Here is a 22,118-nt window from a genome sequence, read left to right as displayed (position 1 = left end):
CTACGCGGACTTCATGTCCCATCGTCCCTTGCGCCCGCGGACGGAAGCAAAGCTTCCCAGCAGGCTGTGCGCGAGACTGCTACGGGATCTCCGGGGCGCCGGCACCGCGAGGCCTTGTGGGGGTTGCAGTTCCCAGCGGCGATGGGCGGTGCGGGCGGGCCTCGGCTTCCCGGCGGGCTGCGCGGCGGCCGGCGGTTGTCGGCGGGGCAGTCCGGCGGGCAGCGGCGGCTGTTCCGGCTGCGGCACAGCGGCGGACGAGCGGGCTGGGCGGGATGCGGGGCCGCCGCCGCCGCCTCCCCAGAGTCTGAGCGCCGGCCGGGCCGCGCACCCACCTTTGCCCCCGGTCCCTGCCTCTTCCCGTCCCCCCCCTTAGCTCGGGCCGCCTCGGGCCGAGCGTTCCGAGCGCGGCCCGGGCCCAGCGCCGCCGCTGCCGCCGCCCCGCTCCCCCGCGCGGCCGGCCCCGGCGCTCATGCGGACCGAGCCCCGCCCCCCGGCCGAGCCCGCCGCCCGAGCCCGCGCCTGAGCCCGCGCCGCGCGCCCGCCCGCCCGCACCATGCTCAAGTGCATCCCGCTGTGGCGCTGCAACCGGCACGTGGAGTCGGTGGACAAGCGGCACTGCTCACTGCAGGCCGTGCCCGAGGAGATCTACCGCTACAGCCGCAGCTTGGAGGAGCTGCTCCTCGACGCCAACCAGCTGCGCGAGCTGCCCAAGGTGAGCGGCCGCCCGCACCTGGGCACCGGGCGGCGGGGTCGGGCCGGGGCGCCGGCTGGCTGACCCCACCCTCCTCACCTACCTCGGGTGCTGGCACCAGGCGGCAGCGATCGTCAGGTGCGCGCCTGGGAGTGGCGGGGCCGGGCACAGCCTGGGAGAGCCGCGGTGGAGGGAGAGCCGCGGCCGTGGTAGATGTGACGGGCTGGACGCAGGGGAAGGTGAACCTGGTCTGGCAGGTGGAGACCAGCCTGCTGCGCTGCGCTGGAGGCGGGGAGCCTAGCCTTCTCGGCCTGCTCTCTTCCTGGGGCTGAGGTGGGGTAGGCGAGCTCTCCGGAAGGTCCTCGTCCAGCAGGTCTGCAGGCTCTCCACGTCCCCTTGGTGTCGCGCCTCCTCGTCTGCTTGCTTTCCTTCTAAGGCCGCTCTGGAGAAGAGGCCAAAGGAAGCAGGTCATAAAAGGATTTCCTTTCTGGAGACAGGGTGCTAAGTGGCCCAGTGCCTGGCGGCTGTGTGCCACAAAGGGTGTGGCGCCCCCCCCCCTCAGGGCTTGGATGGGACTGGATGGGACGGTTCTGTCCGTCGCCCTTTCCAGGAACCTTCACAGCTGCCCGTGTTTGTGGTACTCACTGTGGTTGTCGTTTTTTGTTTTTTTGTTTTTTTTTTTTTCTTTTCTGTAGCTGTCAAGTTGTTGTCACAGATTCAGGCTGGGGTGGTTGGATGCCATGGCAGAAAGCACTGTGGGCCCTGGCGGTCTCCCTGGGTGGGTATAAGAGGGGCTTCAGGTGGTGAGTGGAGTCGAGGGGAGCACGCAGAGTAAGGAACAGGGAGCTGCTCAGCCTGGAGCGGATGAACTTCTCAGCTGAGATTTGGGCACATGAGCTCCGTCCTATGGCCAAACAGCTGCAAGGAAGGCGTCTCAGGTGACATCAAGGGACCAGGTACCAACAGTTAGGAAGTTAGAAGCACAGCGAGGGGCGGGTACACGTTTTTCTCTCCTTTTCTTGCTGCAGTTGGGGGTGATGAGGCAGGACCCTGGGTTTCTGTGTGGCCTGGAGCAGGCAAAGGCCCACGGGATCTGTGATGTGTGAACCCGTGTCTGCTCTGGAGGGGCCCTGTGTTGCAGAGTCCATCCTACCCTAACCCCACCCCTGCTCACAGCCCTTCTTCCGGCTGCTGAACCTGCGGAAGCTGGGCCTCAGCGACAACGAAATCCAGCGGCTGCCCCCCGAGGTGGCCAACTTCATGCAGCTGGTGGAGCTGGATGTGTCCCGCAACGGTGCGGAGCCCGGCGCAGGGCTGGGGTGGAGCCCAGGGGCGGCAGCAAGGGTTTCAAGCTCTGGGAGACTCTGGGTGTGTCTCTGCGCTGATCCCTCTCCTATCACAGATATCCCCGAAATCCCCGAGAGCATCAAGTTCTGCAAGGCTCTGGAGATTGCAGACTTCAGCGGGAACCCCTTGTCTAGGTGGGTGGTGGCTGCGCTGGGGGGCAGCGGCGGGCATGGGGGTTTCCGCGGCCATGTTCTGGACATCTGAGGTCCCCCTTTCTCTGCACAGGCTCCCTGAAGGCTTCACTCAGCTACGAAGCCTGGCTCACCTGGCGCTTAATGATGTGTCTCTGCAGGCGCTGCCTGGGGACGTGGGCAAGTGAGTGATCCCAGGGCAGGGAGACTCAGCTCAGCCTCACTCCTCCATCTGTTCCCACCATCCCTGCTTCCATCACTTCCCCACCCTGATCTCTCTTTCAGCCTTGCCAACCTGGTGACCCTGGAGCTCCGGGAGAACCTGCTCAAGTCCTTGCCTGCGTGAGTGGGCGCGGGTCTTCCAGCAGCACCTGCTTGGGCCGTGGTGCCGAGGGCCTGGGGCCACGCGGCCACAGCAAACTCGCTGTTTGTTCTGCAGGTCTCTTTCCTTCCTGGTCAAGCTGGAACAGCTGGATCTGGGAGGCAATGAGCTGGAAGTACTGGTGCGGAGAGGGCGGGGCCGTCTGGGCGAGGCAGGGCAGGTGAGCCTTGGGCTGTCCCTTCAACCCCGTCACTCTGTCCCCATCTCTTGTTGCAGCCTGACACCCTCGGGGCTCTGCCCAACCTCCGAGAGCTGTGGCTGGACCGGAACCAGTTGTCAGCACTGCCCCCGGTGAGTGAGGGTGTGGCAGCCCCTAGCTTGCCCCCGGCCGGACCCTGACCTTCTGTGCCCACCCTCAGGAGTTGGGGAACCTGCGGCGCCTCGTATGCCTGGACGTGTCAGAAAACCGGCTGGAGGAGTTGCCTGCCGAGCTGGGTGGGCTGCTGCTGCTCACTGACCTGCTGCTCTCCCAGAACCTGCTGCAGCGGCTTCCGGACGGCATCGGTCAGCACCGGCCTGGGAGGGGCGCGGCGGGTGCTGAGCCCTGGCCTAGAGGAGGGTCCTGGGGGGGGCCCTGACTCTCCCTGGGCTCTGAGAGACACCCCTGAGAAGAGGAAAGGACGCTGAGGCTGGGGGTGGGGGTGACCAGGTGCCGCACCTGAGCAGCCGAGGCGTCTTGTGGCGGGGGGGATGGTGAGTCGGGAAGGCCACGCGGAGTGCCAAGCTGTCTTCTCTGGGGCTGGGGAGCTGGAGGGGCTGCACGAGCGGGAGGATGGGGCGGGCGGCAGAGGGGTGGGCAGCAGAGAGGCGTGCCTCCCCAGGGCAGGGCGGGGCTTTTCCCTGCCTGTGCCGTATGGGCAGCTGGTCCCTGCACCCCACTCAGCCTTGTCCCCACGTGTCCCCAACCCAGGTCAGCTGAAGCAGCTGTCCATCCTGAAGGTGGACCAGAACCGGCTGTGCGAGGTGACCGAGGCTATCGGCGACTGTGAGAACCTCTCTGAGCTCATGCTCACGGAGAACCTGCTGACGGTATGGCCCAGCCTGGCGGGGCCCGGGGAGCGAGGACAGGGTGCCGCTGCGTGGCAGGGCCCGGCTGTCTGGTCGGACGGGAGGCCGCTGACAGGAAGCATTTGGCGGGGGTGGCACAGCGCGGGGGCTGGAGACGCTCCTGAGGGGTTCTCCCTCCTTCCGAAGTCTAGTGGATTTTGGCCAACCCCTGGCCCTCCCTTTTCCCGGCCAGGCTCTGCCCCGCTCTCTGGGGAAACTGACCAAGCTGACCAACCTCAACGCGGACCGGAACCGTCTAGAGGCGCTGCCACCGGAGATCGGAGGCTGTGTGGCGCTCAGCGTTCTCTCCTTAAGGGACAACCGCCTGGCCGCCCTGCCGCCCGAGCTCGCCCACACGGCTGAGTTACATGTGCTGGACGTGGCCGGGAACCGGTGAGTGCCCACCCGCCCTGCCCAGCCCCCGCTGAGCTGACCGTGCCCACCGGCCCCCCAGCTGAGCTGACCATGCCCACCGGCCGCCAGGCTGCAGAGTCTGCCATTTGCGCTCACCCACCTCAACCTCAAGGCCCTATGGCTGGCCGAGAACCAGGCGCAGCCAATGCTCCGGTTCCAGACGGAGGACGACGCTCAGACGGGCGAGAAGGTGCTCACCTGCTACCTGTTGCCCCAGCAACCCCCGCCCAGCCTTGGTAGGTTGCTGGCGGTTGGCAGCTGTGACCCAGGGGTGGGTACGGCCTCAGACGAGTCCGCCTGCCCCTGACGTTCATCTGCTTCAGAGGATCTGGGACCGCAGAGCAGCCCTGCGGAGAGCTGGAGCGACGCCCCGCCCAGCCGTGTCAGCGTCATCCAGTTCCTGGAGGTCCCAGCGTGCGGCGACGATGCCGAGGGAGCTGCTGCTGAGAAGCGGGTATGGCGGGGGGCTCCCTGGGTGGGCCGCCTCCTCCCTGCCCTCCCCTGACCCCTGCCCTGCCCCACCCTGCACCCTCGTGCACGTTGCAGGGCCTGCAGCGCCGGGCCACGCCTCACCCTAGCGAGCTGAAGGTGATGAAGAGGGGTGTCGAGGAGCGTCGAGGTGAAGCCTACTCCTGCAGGCCTGAGTCCAGGCCGCCCTCGCCCCTGGAGGAGGTGCCTTTGGGAAACCGCACGGCGCAGGAGGGACACCAGCCCGGCAGGCTTGCACCTCTCGGGAGCCCTGGGCGTCTTGTCATCCTGGGTGTGGGGCTCTGAGGGCCCAGGGTGGCCGGGGGGGCGGGGATGGGAGGAGATGAGCCTGGTGAGGGGTGGGGGTCCAGGGCCAAGTGTGCTGTGCTATCCCACAGGGCAGGACCGTGTCCTGCAAGGGCTGTGGGGAGTATGTGGCGTAGCCATGTGGGGCAGGAGCACAGGGCGAGCCAGAGGTGGCCACGTTCTTGGTGGCATGGGGGATGGAGAGCGAGGCCCGCGGGTCCTCACGAAGCTGGCTGGGGGCAGGATCAGCTTGGGTGTAGGGATCTGGGATCAGTGTTTACAAGCCCAGTTCTGCTTCTTTAGAGGTTTCTAGCCACAGGGGCTGGGGGAAGCTCTGGGATCCCGAGGGTGACACCTGGGGGACATGGGGCAGGCCCACCCACCCCTCGAAGCTGCTGTTGGCAGCTTGTTTGCAGAGCCGTGCTGCTGTCGGGGCTGCCGGCCTTTCTCAGGCTGGCGTTCTCCTGGGAGCTCGTCTGGTCCTTGTTCTTCAGTTATTTTCAGGAAGATCTTTGAGGAGCTACGCCACAGAACTGTGGTTTTGCACAGCCTCTGTCGAGTTAGAGGGCAGCGTGGCCTCCCCGTGGGCTGGGATGGACTGCCCCCACCTGTGCAGGGGTGAGCCCGCCAGGGGCGCCGCAGACTGACCTGCTGCCTGCCCGGCTGCAGGACAAGAGGCTGAGCACCGAGTCTGGTCTGAGTGAGGACTCGCAGGCATCCGCCGGCACAGCCTCCCAGGGTGAACCCGAGGGGCCGCTGACGGAAGCACAGGAGCTGAGCCAGCAGGAGGCCACGGAAGAGACTTACGAGGAGGTGAGCCTGGCCCCAGGGCCAAGCAGACGCGTGGGCGGGACCCGTCAGTGCGCGGCTGGGCCTCCGGGGCCGGGGCCGGCTCTGCCCCCTGTGTTTGGCACCACGCATTTCTGGGCGCTGAGCACAGTTCGGCGCCGTGCTGCTCAGAGCCTCCGTCCCTCTGGGACGCGGGGCTCCTGGGGGTGCAGACCCCACCGCCCTGCTCACACCGGCTTCATCCAGCCCACAGTGCGCTTCGCGGAGGACACGCTGCTGCTGCCCCCTGGGGACGACGGCGAGAACGAGGAAGGGCAGCTGGAGGCGCCCTGGCCCCTGCCTGGCGGGAGACAGCGTCTCATCCGCAAGGACACACCTCACTATAAGAAGCACTTCAAGATTTCTAAGCTACCCCAGCCCGAGGCCGTGGTGGCCTTGCTGCAGGGAACACAGCCAGATGGTGAGAGCCCTGTAGGGTCCGCGGGCTGGCACAACGGCCCCCACACGCCCTGGGCTCCTCGGGCCGAGGAGGAGGCTGAGGAAGAAGAGGAGGAGGCCGAGGAGGAGGCTGAGGAAGAAGAGGAGGCGGAGGTGGAGGCAGCAGTGGCCGAGGAGGAAAAGGAGGAAGCCGTGGTGTCCGCACCGTCCATCAAGGTGGGTTTCTGCTCACAGACCCACTCGAGCAGGGCTGCCCCGGCCCCTCCTCGTCGGGCCGCACTCCACGCTGAGGCCTCTGGCAGTTCGCACAGCAGCTCTGGGCCCCCCGTCCCAATCTTGCTGCCAGGGGAGGGGCCCACCCCCAAGGGCTGCTGACTCTCCAGGGTCCTCTTGGGCTGAGTTCAGACTGGGGCGCTGGGGTCTGGCGGCTGTCCCGTCGCTGCCTGGACTCTTCCTTCCTCTCGGGTCCTCCTCAGAGCTGGCCTTCGGGCCCACTGTGGACCCTCATGCGAGTCCTGTCCCCAGCCGTAGGGTGGCTCTCAGGCCCACACAAGGTCCCGTCTGCTCCCTGGGGCTGTCTTGCCCCCGCAACACTCCTGTGTATCTGATGTCGAGGTTCTGTCCTGAGCATGAGCGCAATGCCGTGGCATCTGAGGGGCCTGGGACAGCCAGACGTGGCCTCAGCCTGCTGGGGGGTCCCCCCCCCGACCAGCCGAGCCTGCCCCATTTGACGGTGCAGCGGCGGTGGTGGCCACCCTTCTGGACTGGTGGGGAGGGGCCGGTGGTTAGGCTGCGGGAGCTTGGTGTGGTTGCTGCTGTCCTTTCTGCTCTCGGCAGGGCCGGGTGAGGCGGTGGCGGGGCGGCGGCTCACCTGCATGCCCTCGCTGGTCCTGTCCTAACAGGGGGTGTCGTTTGACCAGGCCAATAACCTGCTGATAGAACCCGCACGCATTGAGGAAGAAGAGGTCTGTACTCTCCGCTTTGCGCTCCGTGTCCCGGGCTGCTGGCCTTGCTTCCGGGGCTGTGGGCTCTCGCGCCTCCTTCCCCCGCCCCGCACGCCTGTGCAGACCCCTGCCCCGTAAGAGCTTCTGTGCACCTCCTTCGGGTTGGGGCCTGCCGGCCCTCTGACACAGGTGGACAGATGCGGAGTGCAGGCCTGGGCAAGGCGGCCGGGCCTGGTGGCAGGGGTGCTGGGGCGTTTCAGGAACCGCGGGGCTTTGAGGCGGCACCTGCAGGTGGAGGCAGGGCAGGGCCTCCATCCAGGCTGTGCTCTGTCCTGCGAGTGTCCATCCCTGTGCAGCCCCTCTGTGTTGCCTGGGGCCGCCCAGGCTGCTGGACACGACGAGGCCCTCCCCATCCCCTGCCGGGCCCACAGGCAGCCCCCAGACAGCAAGCGTCTGTTCTGTTTCTAGCTGACGCTCACCATCGTGCGGCAGACGGGGGGCCTGGGTATCAGCATCGCTGGCGGCAAGGGCTCTACACCCTACAAAGGGGACGACGAGGTGAGGAGCCGTGGCCACCTCAGGGACCCCTCTCCCAGCATCCCTGCCTTTTCTCCAAGAGGCTTTCGCGGTTTTGAGGGTTGTCGTGCTGCCCCTTCCGACCTCACAGCCCACTTTGTTCTGGGCATCTGCTCGTGCTCAGGGCTCCCTGCTCTCCAGGTGCCTGGCCATGACTGCTGGCCCAGGACTGACCCAGGGAGCTTAGTTAGAGACGGGAAGCGTGCCGGAGCGCTCCTTGGCACTCTGCCTTCCCTCCCGTGTTTACCCCTATTGGATGTGGGGGTGCAGATCGTCCCAGGAGGTCGGCCTATGCCTTCTGGCTCTGCAGCGGTGAGCCTAGCGCCTATGACGGCCCCAAGCCCGGTTCTCTTCTTCCCGTGCCCTTGGGCATGTTTGTAGGCCTTGCCCCACTCCTCCCCAGCAGGTCAGGCTAGGCAGGCCCTCCACGGCCCCTGTCCTCTTTCTTCGCTCAGCTCCTGCTTGTTTCCCAGGGCATATTCATCTCTCGGGTGTCCGAGGACGGCCCCGCAGCCCGGGCGGGCGTCCGAGTGGGTGACAAGCTCCTAGAGGTGAGTCAGTGACGCGTCTCAGGCTCCACACGGCCCCGCCTGTGTCGGGAGCAGAGGCCGCCCTCGGAGGCTGGCCGGGGAGGTGGTCAGCCCTCCAGCAAGTTGGGCGGGGGATTAGTCCTGCCTCGGAACCTTGGCACGTGTGTTGGGGGCTCCTGGGAGACTGCGCTTGTGCTGATTACTGACGCACCAGTTTGGAGTCTGAGGGCCACCGACCCTCTCTCTGCGGGGCCTGGAGAGGCTGTGGACAGAGGCTGTCAGGCCAAGCGGGTGTTGGCCCAGGCAGGGCTGAGGGGAGGGAGCCTCACTGAGCCGGGGTCAGCGTGGAGGCACAGGGTCAGACGCCCGGTGACCCTGGGCGTCCTCAGTTGTGGGACTGCTCGGATGAGGGACAGGTGGAGGGGGGTTGCAGGGCTAGGGACCCAGGTGCGTCCCCTTGTTCCCGTCAGCCTGGCTCGTACCCTTCCCCGCCCCCACCCCCAGGGTCACACAGGGTGGTTGAGGGGGTGGTTACCCCGCCAGGAGTTCTGTGGCTCGTTCCTCTTCTGTCTCCCATCTGTGGCGGCGGTACACGCAGAGCCTCGGCGTGGCCGTGGCCGTGTCCTGACGGGTGTCGCGCGCTGCAGGTGAACGGCGTGGCCTTGCACGGCGCCGAGCACCAGCAGGCTGTGGAGGCGCTGCGGGGGGCGGGCGCCACCGTGCACATGCGGCTGTGGCGGGAGCGCATGGTGGAGCCAGAGAACGCAGTCACCGTCACGCCTCTGCGGCCGGAGGATGACTACAGCCCGCGGGAGTGGCGGGGAGCTGGCCTGCGCCTGCCCCTGCTCCAGCCTGAGTCTGCGGGGCCTCCGCGCCAGCGTCACGTGGCTTGCCTTGTGCGCAGCGAGAAGGGGCTGGGCTTCAGCATCGCGGGCGGGAAAGGCTCCACTCCTTACCGGGCTGGCGATGGGGTGAGGCTGGTTCGCGGGGGCTGCGGGGGGTGCTTCAGGCAGGGGGAGCTGGGCGGGGACGAGGACTCACTGCCCCGGGCTCTGCTTTTCCCCGCAGGGTATCTTCATCTCCCGCATCGCAGAGGGGGGCGCTGCCCACCGGGCGGGCACTCTGCAGGTCGGCGACCGTGTCCTCTCGGTGAGTGGGGGTAGTGGGGCCTGCTCACTGCCCCATCCGCTCCGCTCACCCCACAGGGCACCCTGACTGGCCGCACTCTTGCAGATCAACGGGGTGGACATGACTGAGGCCAGGCACGACCACGCCGTCTCCCTGCTGACCGCCGCTTCCCCCACCATCGCCCTGCTGCTGGAGCGGGAGGCCGGGGGGCCCCTTCCCCCCAGCCCTCTGCCACACTCCCCCCCACCCCCCATTGCAGCCACCACCGCCGTGGTCACTGCCACCCCTGGGGAATCTGGGCCGCTGAGGCTGGCCCCTAGCCTGCTGGCTGCTGCCTTGGAGGGGCCATACCCTGTGGAGGTAAGATCCTGGGCCTCTCCCTGCCTGTCCCCTACTCCCCCCATGCCCCCCGTAAAGTTTTAGCTGCGGGGTGCCAGTTTCTCCAGGTGGGAAAGTAGGTGCTCACGCTCTCTCTGTTTTGGTGCCGGGTCCCTGGGGCTCTGTGTCATGGTCACTGCGTCCCCGTGTGGTGTGCTTGTGTGCTCTGACGCAGCAGGGACCTGGGGCGCGCACACTCTCTGGGCTGGAGAGGCGCCCCTTTGCTGCTCCAGCGGGTTCGTTCCAGCAGCCCCTCGTGCCCCTCGTTATCCCCAGGAGATCTGCCTGCCGAGAGCCGGGGGCCCCCTGGGGCTCAGCATCGTTGGGGGCTCTGATCACTCCAGCCACCCGTTTGGTATCCAGGAGCCTGGCGTGTTCATTTCCAAGGTAGAGCGGGCCCTACAGGCGTCTCTGTGCTGGGAGGGCCCGGCCTGGGCACGGGGCAGCAAGGTCCCCAGCCCTCTGAGCATCGTCGCCCCCGACAGGTGCTACCACGGGGCCTGGCTGCACGCAGCGGCCTCCGGGTTGGGGACCGCATCCTGGCGGTGAACGGGCAGGATATCCGTGAGGCCACGCACCAGGAGGCAGTCAGTGCCCTGCTTCGGCCCTGCCTGGAGCTGGTCTTGCTCGTGAGGAGGGACCCACCACCCCCGGGCATGCGGGAACTCTGTATCCAGAAGGCCCCCGGGGAGAAGCTGGGCATCAGCATTCGAGGGGGCGCCAAGGGCCACGCAGGGAACCCCTGCGACCCCACAGATGAGGGCATCTTCATTTCCAAGGTGAGGCCTCTCCCCTGCCAGACCCGCCCCACTGGGTTCCTGGGGGAGGGGACGAGGGCCCAGACCCTGGGCCAGTCCTGAAGTTGGAGGCCCCGGTCTCTTGCAGGTGAGCCCCACGGGAGCAGCCGGGCGTGATGGCCGGCTGCGGGTAGGGCAACGGCTGCTGGAGGTGAACCAGCAGAGCCTGCTGGGCCTGACGCATGGCGAGGCCGTGCAGCTGCTGCGCGCGGTCGGCGACTCCCTCACCGTGCTCGTCTGTGATGGCTTCGACGCCAGCACCGCTGCCCCCGCTGAGGTCAGTGTCTGCCCCCGTCAGTGCTCCACCTTAGGGACAGGGTCCTGTCCGCGGCTCGGCCTAGACGTGCGACGAGGGACCGTGTGCGGGCCGGGACAGCTGCTCTGTCTCTAAGCCGTTGTGAGGTGGCATGCGAGGGTGCCATGGGCCATGGGCCACTCCAGGCTGTGCTCCTGGCCGCCTGCTCGAGACAGTGTGCGGAGGCTTTGGCCCGGGAAGAGCAGTGCACGATCGTGCCACGCACCTCCAGGCGGGCGGCGCCTACAGGGCAGGGCCACGAGGCCGGGACGGGGGCGTTGCTCTGAGCCCAGCACACGGCCCCTCAGGACTGTGCCTACAGACACGCACAGGGACCTCCAGCCCGTCCAGGCACTGTCCTCTGCTGGCAGTCCCTCAGCAGCCAGCTTGCTCCCTGGGAGCGTCTGCCGCAGAGCAGAAGCCGGGGGTGGGGGTGGTGGGCACGTGGGGGCCCAGCTGTGCTCCTGCCCGGCCCCTCAGGGCAAGGGCTGGCGGCTAGGACCAGGACTGGGCTCCCGAGGCTCAGCCCTCAGCCTGGCCTGCGTGCTGAGCGACTCTGGCTTCCGAGCCTCTGCGTCCCCACGCTGTCCTGCCTTCTCCCCTGCTGTCCCTGGGGCCCCTGGGCGTACACTGACGCGGCTGTGCCCATGCCTGCAGCCCACGCGGGCCTCCGAGAGCTCCTGACCTGCAGAGGGCCAAGGCGGTCCCCGCGGGTCGGCCCGTGCATCAGGTGGGTCTCTGGGGTAGTGACTCACTGCCAGCGAGGGCTCGCCCCTTGTCGCGTGTCGTCTGCTGAAGGGAACAGAGCCTGTGCTCGTGCGCCTCACTCCAGGCCCGGACCCTGGGCTGGGGGCCCCACGCCCACATCTTCCTCCATCTTTGTGGGAACCCTGGTGGTTTCCAGGGAGGAATTTCTCTTAGGACTTAAGGCTAGACCGAGTGGCCCCAGAGAAGCCTTTATTTTTTATTTATTTCGTATGTGTGTTTAGAGGCGTTTCAGCCAGTATGTTTGCCGATTTTAAAGAGAAAGAAGAAAACAGCTGCACAGGGAAGGGCGTGAACGTGCAGCGAGTCACAGGTGGGGTGCACACCCTTGGCTGTTCCTGGCGGTCCCTCCCCGTGTCACGTGTGTGCTTCCTCCTGCGGGCGGCTTTCCGGGGCTTCCCAGCGCACCAGCCAGCAAGCCTGGGAGCCTGTCTTTGGTTTTTGGGGCGTTCGTGCAGGAAGGCGCCCTGGGGGTACCGGCGGTGGGCAGATGGGCAGGCCTGCCCTGCGGGGCCTCCAACCCCAGCCCCCAGCCTGGGCACTTGGACTTGTCTGTCGTCCCGTAACTGATGGGCGCTCTTTCACCTTCCAAGCGTTGGTACCTGGTTTCGTGGGACGTAAATGTTTTTGTCACTTTCACTTTTTAAGAATGGTTTCGTTGAGATTTTAGAAATCTAAGTTTTCTATGAATTACGTCTTCGGATCTTTTCCTTTGTGTCTTCTGGATTTGGGGTTTTGCTTAGGAAAGTCTTCCGCATCCTACGCTGTCTCACGTTTCCTTGTTGTACTAATGTGACTGTTAAAAGCAGAGCTCTGTAACCCCCCGGAATTGCTTTTGGGTGAAATGATGTGTCACGTCAGCAGCGGGCACTGTGCACCTGTCGTCCCCGCAGGTTGGGGAACTTGGGGCCTGCCTTACCTGTGTGTCCTAAATACGGTCGCTTTCCTGTGTGCTTTGATCCCTAGTTGGTCACATCGCCTGTTTTTCCTATTTTAGAGAAGTTCTAGAGAAGTGTGTCTTCTCTTCCAAAAGAGCCTGCCGAGCTCTGTAACAAGTTGGTTGGGACCCAAGAATTAGCTCTGGTTTCAGAATTCTTTCACCGTGTGATTGCGTTTTTTTCCCTGAGCACGTTCACGATTGCTCTGGTTTCCTTACTAATTCTAATCTGGTCGGAAGCCCTGTGTCCTGTGGACCTGGCTCTCCTGGTCAGGCTCTGCCGGTCTGCTCCGGGACCCCTGGTGCTCGGGGTTGCAGGGGGATGGCGGCCAGCTGCCCCGTCTTGTGCCAACTTGAAGGGGCCGTTTCAACTTGCACTTGGATGTTTGCTGTCATTTCTGAAGGCCCCAGGGAGTGGGGCAGGCGCTCACAACTCTCTGCTTGCCACCCCCCCCCCATTTTCCTTAAACTCAGTCTGCTTCCTCATCTGCATGCGCGTGTCTGACCCCTGTAGGAACCAGGGCTCGCCGAGTGTCCTCTGAACTTTGCTTGGGTTCTGAAAACCAGGCTTGCTGCTAGCTCGTGCCCAGGCCACGTCTCTCCCCCAGCACTCTCCATGGCGGCGGGAGGCGGGACTTGTGCAGACTTGCCGGCCTGTCCTCTGGGCCCGTGCTTCCTTGGGCGCCTGCACAGTCTCATGGACCTCGGTGTGGTGCTCGGGCAGGTGCCGGGCTTCCAGGGAGGCTCAGACCGAGGAGACAGCACCCACATGCCCGCCAGTCTGCCCGCATGGCGACGCGGGAGCACACTGCGGTCACGTCCCTTCTTGGCCTCCGGCTCACGCTTGCCTCGAGAGCCAGCACTTGGGCCTCGTCCTCGCTCACCTTTCCTCTTCGGCCCTCCCTTACCGCCTGCACGAGGGGGCGGTGCTCCCATCTGTCCTCTGCGCATCGCTCTTCCGCCTTCTGCAGACGGCCTGCGGGGAGGAGACGCCCCCCACTCCGAGCCACGCCACCCCGGACACACGCGATACACGCCGGCTCCCTTCCCTTCATCTTGTCCGTGTTTTCGGGAACAAGCTGCAGCCTTGGAGATCTCCAGAGATGGCAGCTGACGTGTTTTTCTCTTGTTGAATTCACGGGGCCGTGTGTTCTTGACGTTTGTGCCCACACTGTGCCCTCGTCGGGTGTGGGGCTGTCTGTCCAGCCTGATACCTGTCATTCGACAGCTTTCTTGCTCTCTGGAGTGAGCAGGTATCCAGGTGTTTCCTGCCCCAGTCCTGGAGTCGGCTGTTTCCAGGGGCCGCTGGCCCCAAGAGCCCAGCCGGGGCTGGGCAGCACTTGGAGCCTGGGATGTGGATATTTCTAGGAAGAGAGAAGCCATGAGTTTGTACTGGTTTTTTAAGTAGGTTCCACACGCAGCGTGGACCCCCAGATCAAGAGTCGCAGGCCCCTCTGACGTGGGCCAGCCAGGATCCTCCATACTGGCATTTTTATTCATAGTTGAGATTACAGGTTTTTTACTAACTTTTGATTTTACATTTGTATCTTTTTTCTTGTACTGAAATTTTTTTTAAGTAACAATATCGTAATTAATAATTCCAAAGTGCAGTACCAGTATTGCCGTTAATAACAGGACGTATGAGAGCAAGTTAAGATTTCCCTGTGCCCGTAAGTTTTGTTCACTGGGATGTGTAATCAGAATACTGTGTTTTTAAGTCATTTGAAGTAGTTCTTTGTGTCATTATGCTGCCAACTTGGTATATGGTTAGGCTTACTTGTTTTCAGTTTTTAGGGATGGTTTTAAAAGATCGGTTTCATGCTAGTGTTTGCGTTTATGCGGTTCCAAAGCCAAAACTACAAACAGTTCCTTTGAGGAGTCTGCCTTTGTCTCCCTGCCCCCTCTTCAGTCCACCATGTGTGTTAGCTTGGGGTTATCTTGCAATTGTATCTTTTTTTTTTAACATTTTATTTATTTGAAAGAGCGAGCGCACGCACAGGGTCAGCAGCAGAGGGGGAGGGAGAAGCATGGTCCCCGCTGAGCAGAGAGTGGACATGGGGCTCAATCCCAGGACCCCGGGATCATGATGCCTCACTGACGGAGCCACCCAGGGGAACCACCCAGGCGCCCCCCCCGCATTATGTCTTTTTGAAAAATAAAACAAATACATAAAATAATGTTAAACTTGGAAACAAGTGGCAAGAACAGGCCGCAGACTCTGTCCCTCAGAGGCCCTGCGTGCACTTCTCCAGCTGCCCACGGCATCCTTCGTAGCAGAGGGTTCGGTCCGGGGGGTGCGTGGGCGTCCGGTTGCCCCGTATCCCCAGTCTCCTTGACCCTGACCTTGTGCAGAGTGTCCCGTGGCTGCTCGAGACTGGTTTCAGTGGGTGCCCCTGTGATGGATCACCGCAGTGGTCCCCAGAGCCTCCCGACCGGGCGCACACGTGGCGGTGTGTCCCGTCACCGACAGCCTCCACAGCGCTGTCCCTGGGTTTCCCCATCACGAAGTGGCTCTTTCTCTTTTGTTTTGTTTTGTTTTTTAAAGAATTTATTTATTTATTTATTTATTTGACAGAGAGACGGCCAGCGAGAGAGGGAACACAGGCAGGGGGAGTGGGAGAGGAAGAAGCAGGCTCCCAGCAGAGGAGCCTGATGTGGGGCTCGATCCCAGAACGCCGGGATCACGCCCTGAGCCGAAGGCAGACGCGTAACGACTGAGCCCCCCAGGCACCCGGCTCTTTCCCCTTTGAAATCTGTATGTGTTTTGTGCGGGATACTTTGAGAGTGTTTGTGCCATTCGTCCTGACATCCTCACCCGCCAGTGCTGGCACCCGTGGGTGTTTCCAGCATTAGTACCGTGGTCGCGGCTCGCAGCCGTGTTCTCAGTTCATGGCTCCTTCTGCGCTCGGCAGTGGGCTCTGTGCCGCCGCCGCCGCCCCCTTCCCCGTGGTGAGATACTCACCTGTCTGCTGTTACCGCGCCTCACCGGCCTCTGTGTTCTTTCACGGGTGACGGTTTGTCGCTGTGGGTGCCGGTTTCGTGCCCCGACTCGGCTGATGGAAGGGCTTCCAGCTGGCCCTTCTCACGTGGCTCGTCTCACCGTGGGCAGCCTCCTTCCTGGCACAGCCCCGGCCCCCCCACCCCGCGTGCCGTGTCTCCAAGGAGCGCTGGTTCCTTTTAGTGGAAAGCGGTGTTTAGAAGCCAAGATCTGGGCCCTGGGTGTGCTCGCGACCTCAGGACTTCTCAGGGCCGGGCTGTCACGTGTGGGTGTCTCCTGCTGTGGAAAAGCATGAGTTCACGTCCTGCCCCACAGGCCAGCCCTTCCCTGTGCACGTGGCCTTCTCAGACTCGGATGAGAGAAACCAGGCGGCGGCCTTGCCTCTTATGCTTTCCGCTCGGTCCCGCCTCTCTGGGACCTGCCTGTGGTCTTTGGACAAACGTATCCCAGAAGTTGGGAAGGTGGGCTCCTTAGTGTCCGTCGTTAAATCTTCCACTTTTGTCAGAATCCCGGGGCTATTTGGGCCTCCCGCGAGTTCCCGCCAAGCCCGCATCTCGAGTCTTTGCCCGCAGTCGTTGTGTCCATCTTGCGAGCGACACCATTTGTCATGACAGCGTCCCCATGTCTGCTCAATATTTTCAGCCTTGAGCTCCCTCTTCCCTGCTGGGGGCTCCCCTGTCCTTGCTTTCCGGGGGGCTGCTGCCCCACTGACCCTCCGCTCATTCATTCTCCCACTCGGCCTTTCTGAATGACGTCTGCGCTGGGTTTGTGTTTCAGCCACACCGACAGCCCCCGTCAGTGGGGGCTGTTCACGTCAGGGGTTCTCCTGTGCTGCCCCCACTCTGGTTCCTGCTGTTGGTCAAGACCGAGCTATCCCCCTCGTGTCTCGTGGGGTTGCAGAGAGAGCCATTCCGTGTTTCCGTCTCTCTGTGTTCGCCCTCGGGGTTCACGGTCAAAGCCCAGTTCGTGACCAGACAGCAGGCTGTCCCCTGCTCAGAGCCGCTGGGTTTCTCCTGCATCGTGGCCTTGATTTCAGAGTCCTTGCTGGGCGCTCGTGCTGCAGACTTCAGAAGCAGCCACCAGGCACCCCACGGCTCAGTGTGCACGGTCGACCTCCCCTGCCTCCTGCCACGTGTCAGAAAGGCCCCCAGTGCCTGTGATGTGCATCCGTGACCTGGGGCTACCCCGTGTCGCGGATGGGGTTGATGGCACGGCGTCCCGGGTGACCAGTGGCGCCAGTCCCAGACCTCCACGACCCAGGAGGCTGCCTCGGCTGGGGGGGTTGCCAGCAGGTCCTTAGCTAGGGATCTTGAGGCCGGGGACCCTGCCCTTAGCCTGCTTCTCTCCTCAGGTGTCCCCTGGCGTCATTGCCAACCCTTTTGCGGCAGGCCTCGGCCGCCGGAACAGCCTGGAGAGCATCTCCTCCATCGACCGGGAGCTGAGCCCCGAGGGCTCTGGCAAGGTCAGAGCCACCTGCAGCTGGCGGCCCCCGGGGCTGGGGAGCCTGAGGCTGGCGGTCCCTGACTGGCATCCTCTCTGCCCACAGGAGAAGGAGCTGCCGGGACAGACCCCGCAGTGGGGACTGGAGGCTGTGGTGAGTGTCCGGGCGCTCCTGCCCTACACGCCGGGCTTGTCTTCATGCTCAGGCCCCGGGGCTCTGGGCTCCAGCCGCCCCCTACCCGCTGGGGTGCTGCAGGCCACCAGGGTGGACGCAGCACACGGGGCGGCGGGTGGCTGCAGCCCACGCTCGGTAGCGTCTGCCAGCCCCACACTCAGGTGCAGACACGGCCTCTCGCGCCACCGTGTTGACTCTGCTCCCCAGGGTCGGAGCTCGGAGAGCCTCAAGCTGGATTACCGCACCTTAGCCGCCATGCCCGGCACCACCAGCACGCAGAGGGTCAGTGTCCAAGTCACGTCCCCGGCCTGGTCTCTGCCCGTCTTAGCTCTGTCCTGCCCCTGCCTTAGCCCCCACTCGTTACTGAGACCCCAGGGCACAGGGCTTGTAGGCGGGGCCTGCAGGGGACACTGGCCATGAGTACCCACGCTGGAGCTCTGCCTCCTAACCCGGCACTGGCCGGCCTCATCCTGCAGACAAGCCCAGCAGCGGCAAAGGGCTCAGGGCCGGCTCCTGGGAAGCCCCCCTCCCCTTCAGGCTTGCCAAGCAGGCTGGGGAGAGTGGAGGCCACTGGAGCCTTTGGGGGTCCTGGTGGGATTGGGTTTGAGCCACTGTGGATGGGAACAGCGTGGAGCAGCCTCGAGAAGCCATGGAGACCGGGGCGGGGGCGGCAGTGGCCCAGTGCTGACAGCTGGGGGGCAGGCACTGGGCAGGACGGATGTTTGGGCCTCACCCCTCCCCCAAGAGCTATAAACAGGCCTCCCAGAGGCTGTGCGCAGCCGGCCGAGGCTCAGAAGCCCTACAGGAAGGCGAGTGGTCACCGGCAGGGCTCCAGGAGGCACGAGTACTGCCGAGGAGGGGGGTGCTTGTGCTGGGGGAGGGCCTGGGGGCTGCCAGGGGCTTTCGTGTAGACCTTCGCTCCTGAGCCACGAGCAGCTGAATGGGAAGCCCCCAGGGTGGGGGCCCAGTGTCCTTGGACCAGAAAGGGGCCTGGCTGTGGGGTGGCCGGTGAGAGGCAGGGCCTTCCTGGCTCACACCTCTTCAGAGTACATGGGGAGGGTAGGTGGGGGGGGCTGCTCGTGGAACAGCTGCCTCCCCCCTGCCCCCCCCCCCGTGTGGGAAGACCCTCCCTCCTGTCCCCCTGGCCCTGTGGGGGCAGAGGGGAGCCTGGCCAACCGGGTCATGGCCTTTAGGGGAGAACTCCATGCTGGCTGAGCGGTGGTTTAGGCCCATCGGGCATCTCCCCTGGGCTGGCGTCGGGTCAGGGAACAGAGAAGCAGCTTTGGGCAAGCACCCATTCCCCAGGAGCTCCTCCTGGTGGGGCCCCAGCCCTGCCTGACCCTCACCCCGGCGTTGCCTGACCCCTGCAGGTACTGCCTGGGGCGACAGGAGGGAAGATGGCTGAGGGCCCCTGCTCCCCCAGCTGCCAGCAGGTGAGTGCCCACCAGGTGGGAGTGAAGGACAGTGCCCCCTCCTCCAGGGAGGTGGGGCCAGGGCATAACGCCTTCCCCCAGCTGCCACTCCTCACCGTGAGGGCACAGCTCACGTGAGCGGCTCCCTGGCCAGGGGTGGTTGGCGATGGGCGGAGGGGCTCCCTGCGGCCCCTGGGCAGACAGAGCTGGGTGGTCAGGGCTGCTTCATCTCACCTGCCCGCCTGTGTATGAGTCCCTGGGGGCCAGCTTGGTCCTACTGAGGCTCCCTGGGTCTACTGCATGGGAGGGCCAGGCCATGGGCACCCCCACTCTTGCTACACTGCAGTGGGGGTAAGCACTGGCAGGGCCAGCTTGGAGGCCAGCTCCTAGCGTCTTCCCCTGCAGATAGCAGACAGGCGAGTGTGGGCCCCATGCCCCTGGCTACCCACCCAAGCCACCCCACTGGCTCCAGGTCTCCTTCCTCCACCGACCCCCTCATCCCCTTACCCGGACCCCAGTCCCTCTTTCTGGCCTTCGTCCCTGCCCTTTGCTGAGAAAACTGGCTTGGGCCTGGCCAGGGGGCTCCGTGGCCCCACTTTGTGAGTGCTCAGATCCACGGGGCACGGGAGTCAGCGGCAGCTGGTGGGGACAGCTGGGGGCTGGCTGGGTGGTGGCTGCAGCCAGGACAGCTGTCCTCGCCCGGCTCACATGCTTCCCCACCCCAGCCCCCATCCCCACCCTCTCCCGACGCACTGCCCACCAACGTGAAGCAGGCCTACAGGACCTTCGCTGCTGTGCCTGGCCCACACCCCCCGCAGGACACCCCTGCCCAGGTACGCGGTGGGCGGCCCGCCCTTCTGCCACGTGTGCCTGTGGGGCGTGCGCCCAGAGAGCCCAGGTCTCAGGACCTGCTTCCCACAGCCCCCCACCCCTGGGCCCATGGCCTCCCCGGAGCAACTGTCTTTCCGTGAGCGGCAGAAGTATTTTGAGCTAGAGGTGCGGGTGCCCCAGGCCGAGGGCCCCCCCAAGCGCGTGTCCCTGGTGGGTGCTGACGACCTGCGCAAGATGCAGGAGGAGGAAGGTAGGTGGCCAGCTGCGCAGGCGGGAAGGGCGCGGGAAGGGGGGGCCGGGCCGGGGTCTCACCTAACCCCCCACCCCAGCACGGAAGCTACAGCAGAAGAGGGCGCAGTTGCTGCGGGAGGCCGAGGACAGCGGGCTTACTCTGGACCTGGACGGGGAGGCCCCCGAGGAGGAGGAGCCCGAGGAGCCGCGGCCCTGGGCCGGCCCTGCCGTGGGGTGAGGGACACCCCGCACGTCTCCCTGGGTGGGGGTGGGGAGGCACCGCCCAGGGGTCCCTGTGCCAGTGGCACCCCACCCACCTGGTCCTCCTGCCCCGCCTCCTGTCCCAGGCTCAGCCCCCAGTCCCCCCAGCCCCTCGGAGGCGGTGCCCCGGTGCGCACGGCCAAAGCCGAGCGGCGCCATCAGGAGCGGCTGCGCGTTCAGAGCCCGGAGCTGTCGGCGCCTGTGCCCGATCGGGCTCTGTCCCCTGCCGAGCGGCGGGCCCTGGAGGCCGAGAAGCGCGCGCTGTGGAGGGCAGCCAGGTGAGGCCCTGCTGGCCCGGCGAGGCCTTTCCCCCACCCGTCACCGCACCCGCCCACCCGCCCAGCACCGCCTCCCCTTCGCCCACAGGATGAAGTCCCTGGAGCAGGACGCCCTCCGTGCGCAGATGGTCCTCAGCAAGTCCCAGGAGGGCCGGAGCAGGCGCGGGCCCCTGGAGCGGCTGGCTGAGGCCCCCTCGCCCGCGCCCACCCCATCGCCCACACCCGGGGAAGGTCTGTGGCCAGGCCGGGGGGGCGGGTGGGGCACACAGCCCAGACCTTTCCCAACACCCGCTTCTTGTCCCCCCAGACCTGGGGCCCCAGACCAGCACCTCCCCTGGACGCCTGGTGAGGAGCCTGCAGCTGTTGCCCGCCCTGCACCCCTCCCCAGACTCAGCCCGCCCCTCCCCTCCCCCTCTTCACACTCTCTGCCTTTCTCCCTCACGCTGTCCTTTCAAGGCCTTATCTGGGAGGAAGTTTGACTACAGGGTGTTTGCAGCCCTCCCTTCTTCCAGACCTGTCTATGACATGCAGGTACCAGGCCCGTCCGCAGGACAGCCGCGCACAGCGCCTGCCGCCTTTCCACCTGCGCCTGCGCCTGCCAGCCAGGCTTGTCCCTCTCACTCTGCCTGTCTCGAGTCCTGTTCCGTGGGCGCGGGGCCTCCCCAGCCAGCTGCCATCCTTGGGCCAGGGCTCCGCGGGGACCCCCACCCAGGCTCTGGAGGGTGGCTGCAGGCAGGCCTGGGGTGCCGTCCTGACCTAACGCTTCTTCCCATCGCAGTCCCCAGATTTTGCTGAGGAGCTGAGGTCCCTAGAACCATCTCCCAGCCCTGGTGAGTTGGCAGGCTGAGCCCCGGGGGTGCGCGCAGGGAGCCGGTCAGCTCACTCCGTGCCTTGCTCTGCCCACTAGGCCTGCAGGAGGAGGACGGAGAGGTGGCCATGGTGCTTCTGGGCAGGCGCTCGCCAGGCGCCGTGGGCCCCGAGGAGGTGACCCTGTGCAGCAGCCGCCGCCCCGTGCGGCCCGGGCGCCGGGGCCTGGGGCCAGTGCCCTCCTAGAGGCTCGGTGCCGCCCTCGACTTGGGGGAGGGGCCCTGCCAGCTGCACCGCACCCTTGACCCAAGTCTTTTAACCTGGGAGTTAGCATTTTAAAGAGACCCCTCAGGCGTTCTGGCCGCTGACTAACTGCCCCCCCTCCCAGCTGGGACCCGTTGGCAAGACTGTAACTAGTGACGTTTGTACAACCAAAGACTCTATTTTGTGGTTTCAGAAGAATAAAATTGACTACGTTTTACTTCCTGCGTGTGCACCTGTCTTACCCAGGGGCCCCTCCCCCGCTCCACGCTCTGCCTGCAAACCCGTGCCCTCCAGCCGGACCCCCACCGCCCGGCCCTACAGGCCCCCGCTGGGGAGCAGCACCCGAATGGGGAGCAACACCCGCAGCTGCTCCGTGGGTGGCCACGGGGCCTCGGTGACGAAGACGACACGGAAGTGTCGCAGGCGCGCCGCCTGGAACCGCGAGGGGTTGTACTCGGGCCCGTCGGCAGGTCGCAGCAGCGACAGGTACCGCTCCTGCTCCAGGAGCTCCTGGCTCAGCAGCTCCTGGGCCAGCCCTGGCCGCACGGCCTCCAGCTGCTGCCACACCACGGGGAACAGGTCTGCCTCACGCAGGTCAAACACCAGCGGCTTCCCGTACCTGCGGGGTGGCCCGGTGGGTGAGGCGCCCGGGGGAGGGGGCCCCGCCCTCCCCCGACTTACCTGAGCGCCCCCAGCAGCGCCAGCCGGATCCTCTCTGGCCGCAGGTGGGCAGGGTTCGCGGCGTCCACGTAGTTGCTGTCCTGGTAACGCAGGAAGGTGGCCGCCAGGCCCGAAGGGTCGATGACAAGAGGCCACCTGGGAGTGGCCACCGGGTCACTGCCGCTCACCCAAATCCTCTTCCCACCGTCCCACCCAGCCGTGACCACCCACCGGCCATCGGCATGGATGCGGTCGCCCACGTCCTTCATTAGTACGTCGTGCAGCTCAGCGACCCGGCACTTGAGCCCTGGCACCTCCTCTTCCCCTGCGAGGGCGTGAGTGGGGCGGGCACCGACGGCAGGACCCGGTGCCCGACCCCTCCCTGGGCCTAGTCCCCC

General features: G+C 65.4%; 2 protein-coding genes across 8 annotated transcripts; one reads left to right on the top strand and one right to left on the bottom strand.

Annotated features, from left to right (window-relative positions):
* Positions 1 to 551: 551 nt before the first annotated feature.
* Positions 552 to 21,277, top strand: LOC103656708 (scribble planar cell polarity protein). 6 transcript variants are annotated; one of them, XM_040626085.1, is made up of 37 exons: positions 552 to 712; positions 1,868 to 1,985; positions 2,094 to 2,172; positions 2,264 to 2,353; positions 2,455 to 2,511; positions 2,609 to 2,672; positions 2,768 to 2,842; positions 2,911 to 3,055; positions 3,462 to 3,580; positions 3,792 to 3,991; positions 4,082 to 4,248; positions 4,336 to 4,466; positions 4,559 to 4,684; positions 5,456 to 5,599; positions 5,822 to 6,229; positions 6,934 to 6,978; positions 7,426 to 7,515; positions 8,007 to 8,084; positions 8,711 to 9,034; positions 9,132 to 9,212; positions 9,297 to 9,551; positions 9,846 to 9,956; positions 10,055 to 10,348; positions 10,455 to 10,643; positions 16,713 to 16,823; positions 16,908 to 16,955; positions 17,184 to 17,258; positions 18,347 to 18,409; positions 19,114 to 19,221; positions 19,310 to 19,469; positions 19,549 to 19,684; positions 19,798 to 19,989; positions 20,078 to 20,220; positions 20,297 to 20,334; positions 20,446 to 20,520; positions 20,768 to 20,819; positions 20,897 to 21,277. In XM_040626085.1, the coding sequence occupies exons 1-37, from the start codon at positions 554 to 556 to the stop codon at positions 21,040 to 21,042; spliced, it is 4,896 nt and encodes a 1,631-aa protein (XP_040482019.1). In that variant the 5' UTR covers positions 552 to 553; the 3' UTR covers positions 21,043 to 21,277. The 6 variants fall into 6 exon arrangements, with proteins under 6 accessions (XP_040482019.1, XP_040482020.1, XP_040482018.1 ...); XM_040626086.1 differs by having other exon boundaries at positions 6,916 to 6,978; positions 19,162 to 19,221; XM_040626084.1 differs by having other exon boundaries at positions 6,916 to 6,978.
* A 98-nt stretch (positions 21,278 to 21,375) lies between these two features.
* Positions 21,376 to 22,073, bottom strand: LOC121101737 (IQ motif and ankyrin repeat domain-containing protein 1-like). 2 transcript variants are annotated; one of them, XM_040626091.1, is made up of 3 exons: positions 21,952 to 22,073; positions 21,742 to 21,876; positions 21,376 to 21,679 (listed from the first exon to the last, which is right to left on the bottom strand). In XM_040626091.1, exons 1-3 carry the CDS (start codon positions 21,987 to 21,989, stop codon positions 21,376 to 21,378), a joined length of 477 nt encoding a protein of 158 aa, XP_040482025.1. In that variant the 5' UTR covers positions 21,990 to 22,073. The 2 variants fall into 2 exon arrangements, with proteins under 2 accessions (XP_040482025.1, XP_040482024.1); XM_040626090.1 differs by having other exon boundaries at positions 21,742 to 22,073.
* Positions 22,074 to 22,118: the final 45 nt, after the last annotated feature.

This window comes from Ursus maritimus, unplaced genomic scaffold (assembly GCF_017311325.1).
Source record: "Ursus maritimus isolate PB19 unplaced genomic scaffold, ASM1731132v1 scaffold_9, whole genome shotgun sequence".
Classification (NCBI taxonomy): Eukaryota; Metazoa; Chordata; class Mammalia; order Carnivora; family Ursidae; genus Ursus; species Ursus maritimus.
This window is presented reverse-complemented; position numbering and strand designations above follow the sequence as displayed.

What these genes read in the sequence shown, in the direction of transcription:
- LOC103656708 (XM_040626084.1), top strand. Translation starts at nt 554, where the DNA reads ATGCTCAAGTGCATCCCGCTGTGGCGCTGCAACCGGCACGTGGAGTCG. An exon ending in TGTCCGCACCGTCCATCAAG is followed by an intron (nt 6,230 to 6,915) that starts GTGGGTTTCTGC and finishes CTGTCCTAACAG; the next exon opens with GGGGTGTCGTTTGACCAGGC. An exon ending in CGCAGGACACCCCTGCCCAG is followed by an intron (nt 19,222 to 19,309) that starts GTACGCGGTGGG and finishes TGCTTCCCACAG; the next exon opens with CCCCCCACCCCTGGGCCCAT.
- LOC121101737 (XM_040626090.1), bottom strand. Translation starts at nt 21,989, where the DNA reads ATGAAGGACGTGGGCGACCGCATCCATGCCGATGGCCGGTGGGTGGTC. An exon ending in GCGCTGCTGGGGGCGCTCAG is followed by an intron (nt 21,680 to 21,741) that starts GTAAGTCGGGGG and finishes GCCACCCCGCAG; the next exon opens with GTACGGGAAGCCGCTGGTGT.